This window comes from Egretta garzetta, unplaced genomic scaffold (genome assembly GCF_000687185.1).
Source record: "Egretta garzetta isolate BGI_Z169 unplaced genomic scaffold, ASM68718v1 scaffold51, whole genome shotgun sequence".
Lineage (NCBI taxonomy): Eukaryota > Metazoa > Chordata > Aves > Pelecaniformes > Ardeidae > Egretta > Egretta garzetta.
Genome location: NW_009258549.1, coordinates 2635764 through 2636696, shown reverse-complemented (window position 1 = coordinate 2636696; position 933 = coordinate 2635764). Strand labels below are relative to the sequence as shown.

Genomic DNA, 933 nt, shown 5'->3' with positions numbered 1-933 from the left:
TTCGCCAGGTAGGGAGCGAGTGTCAGGCTCTCCCCGGGAATCAGGCTTTCAGGGGGGCTGAGACAGGGCTCCCCGCAAGAGCATCAACGCCTCCCCACACGCTTGCGCACGCTTACATGTAGATGAGCTCTGACTCGTGGCGCACCAGCATGTGCTTCTCATGGATGAGTTTGAACCAGTCCACCAGCAGGCTGTCCTCAGGGCTGTCTGCCAAGCAAAGGGACAACTCAGAGCTTTCCCCATCCCTGCAGGATCCCATCACCCTGCAGCAGGATGGGTTCTGCCAAGACAGGAGAGGGGCACTGGGCTAGACCCAACCTGAACTCAGCCTGTCCCTGAGCCCCAGAGAGACCTTATCTCTTCTCCCACCTGTTGCCACTCTGGAGACATCTCCACATCCAGGGTATGGCTGTGACCGTTCTTGGAGCCCAGCGCAGCCTCTTGTGCTCTTCCAACCCCAGCATCAGCAGGGAGGAAGTCACTGCTGCTACCTCCTTGGCTGGAAACAGGGCAGCCCTAGGGTCCCGTCCTGACCCACACCCACAGACAGCCCACCCCACATACCATTCTCAGCGCTGCGAAGTTTTTCCTCCAAGGCCACCCCACGGTGCTCCAGCTGATCCAGCTGGTGCTCGATGGCATCCATCTCCCCATAGATGTCTTCCTCGGGGATGTACTGATCTGTCTGCACCTGCCAAACCACAAGGCAGAGACTTCCATTACCATCAACCTCCAGTTTCCAGGGGTAATGCTAAGGCTGGTCAACACTAACGGGGGCGGGCGGACAACAGACCACTCCACTTAAGCGTGGATCCAAAATCCCCACCCCACTCTGGAGCAAAGGCAGACCATGGCACTGCCATCAATGGGGTCTCAGCCTAGACACCGCCCTCCCCAGCCACAGCCACCCGCTGCAATCCCTACCCACACACA

At 58.9% G+C, this 933-nt stretch overlaps 1 protein-coding gene across 1 annotated transcript in view; it reads right to left on the bottom strand.

Moving 5' to 3' along the window:
• MICALL1 (MICAL like 1) overlaps positions 1–933 on the bottom strand; it is a gene marked incomplete at its 5' end in the record, with an annotated part of 24847 nt that overhangs the window by 3361 nt on the left and 20553 nt on the right. Inside the window, one exon of the mRNA XM_035903183.1 lies at positions 117–207. Coding sequence (XP_035759076.1) covers positions 117–207 — 91 coding nt within the window. The remainder of the gene's footprint in view (positions 1–116; positions 208–933) is intronic.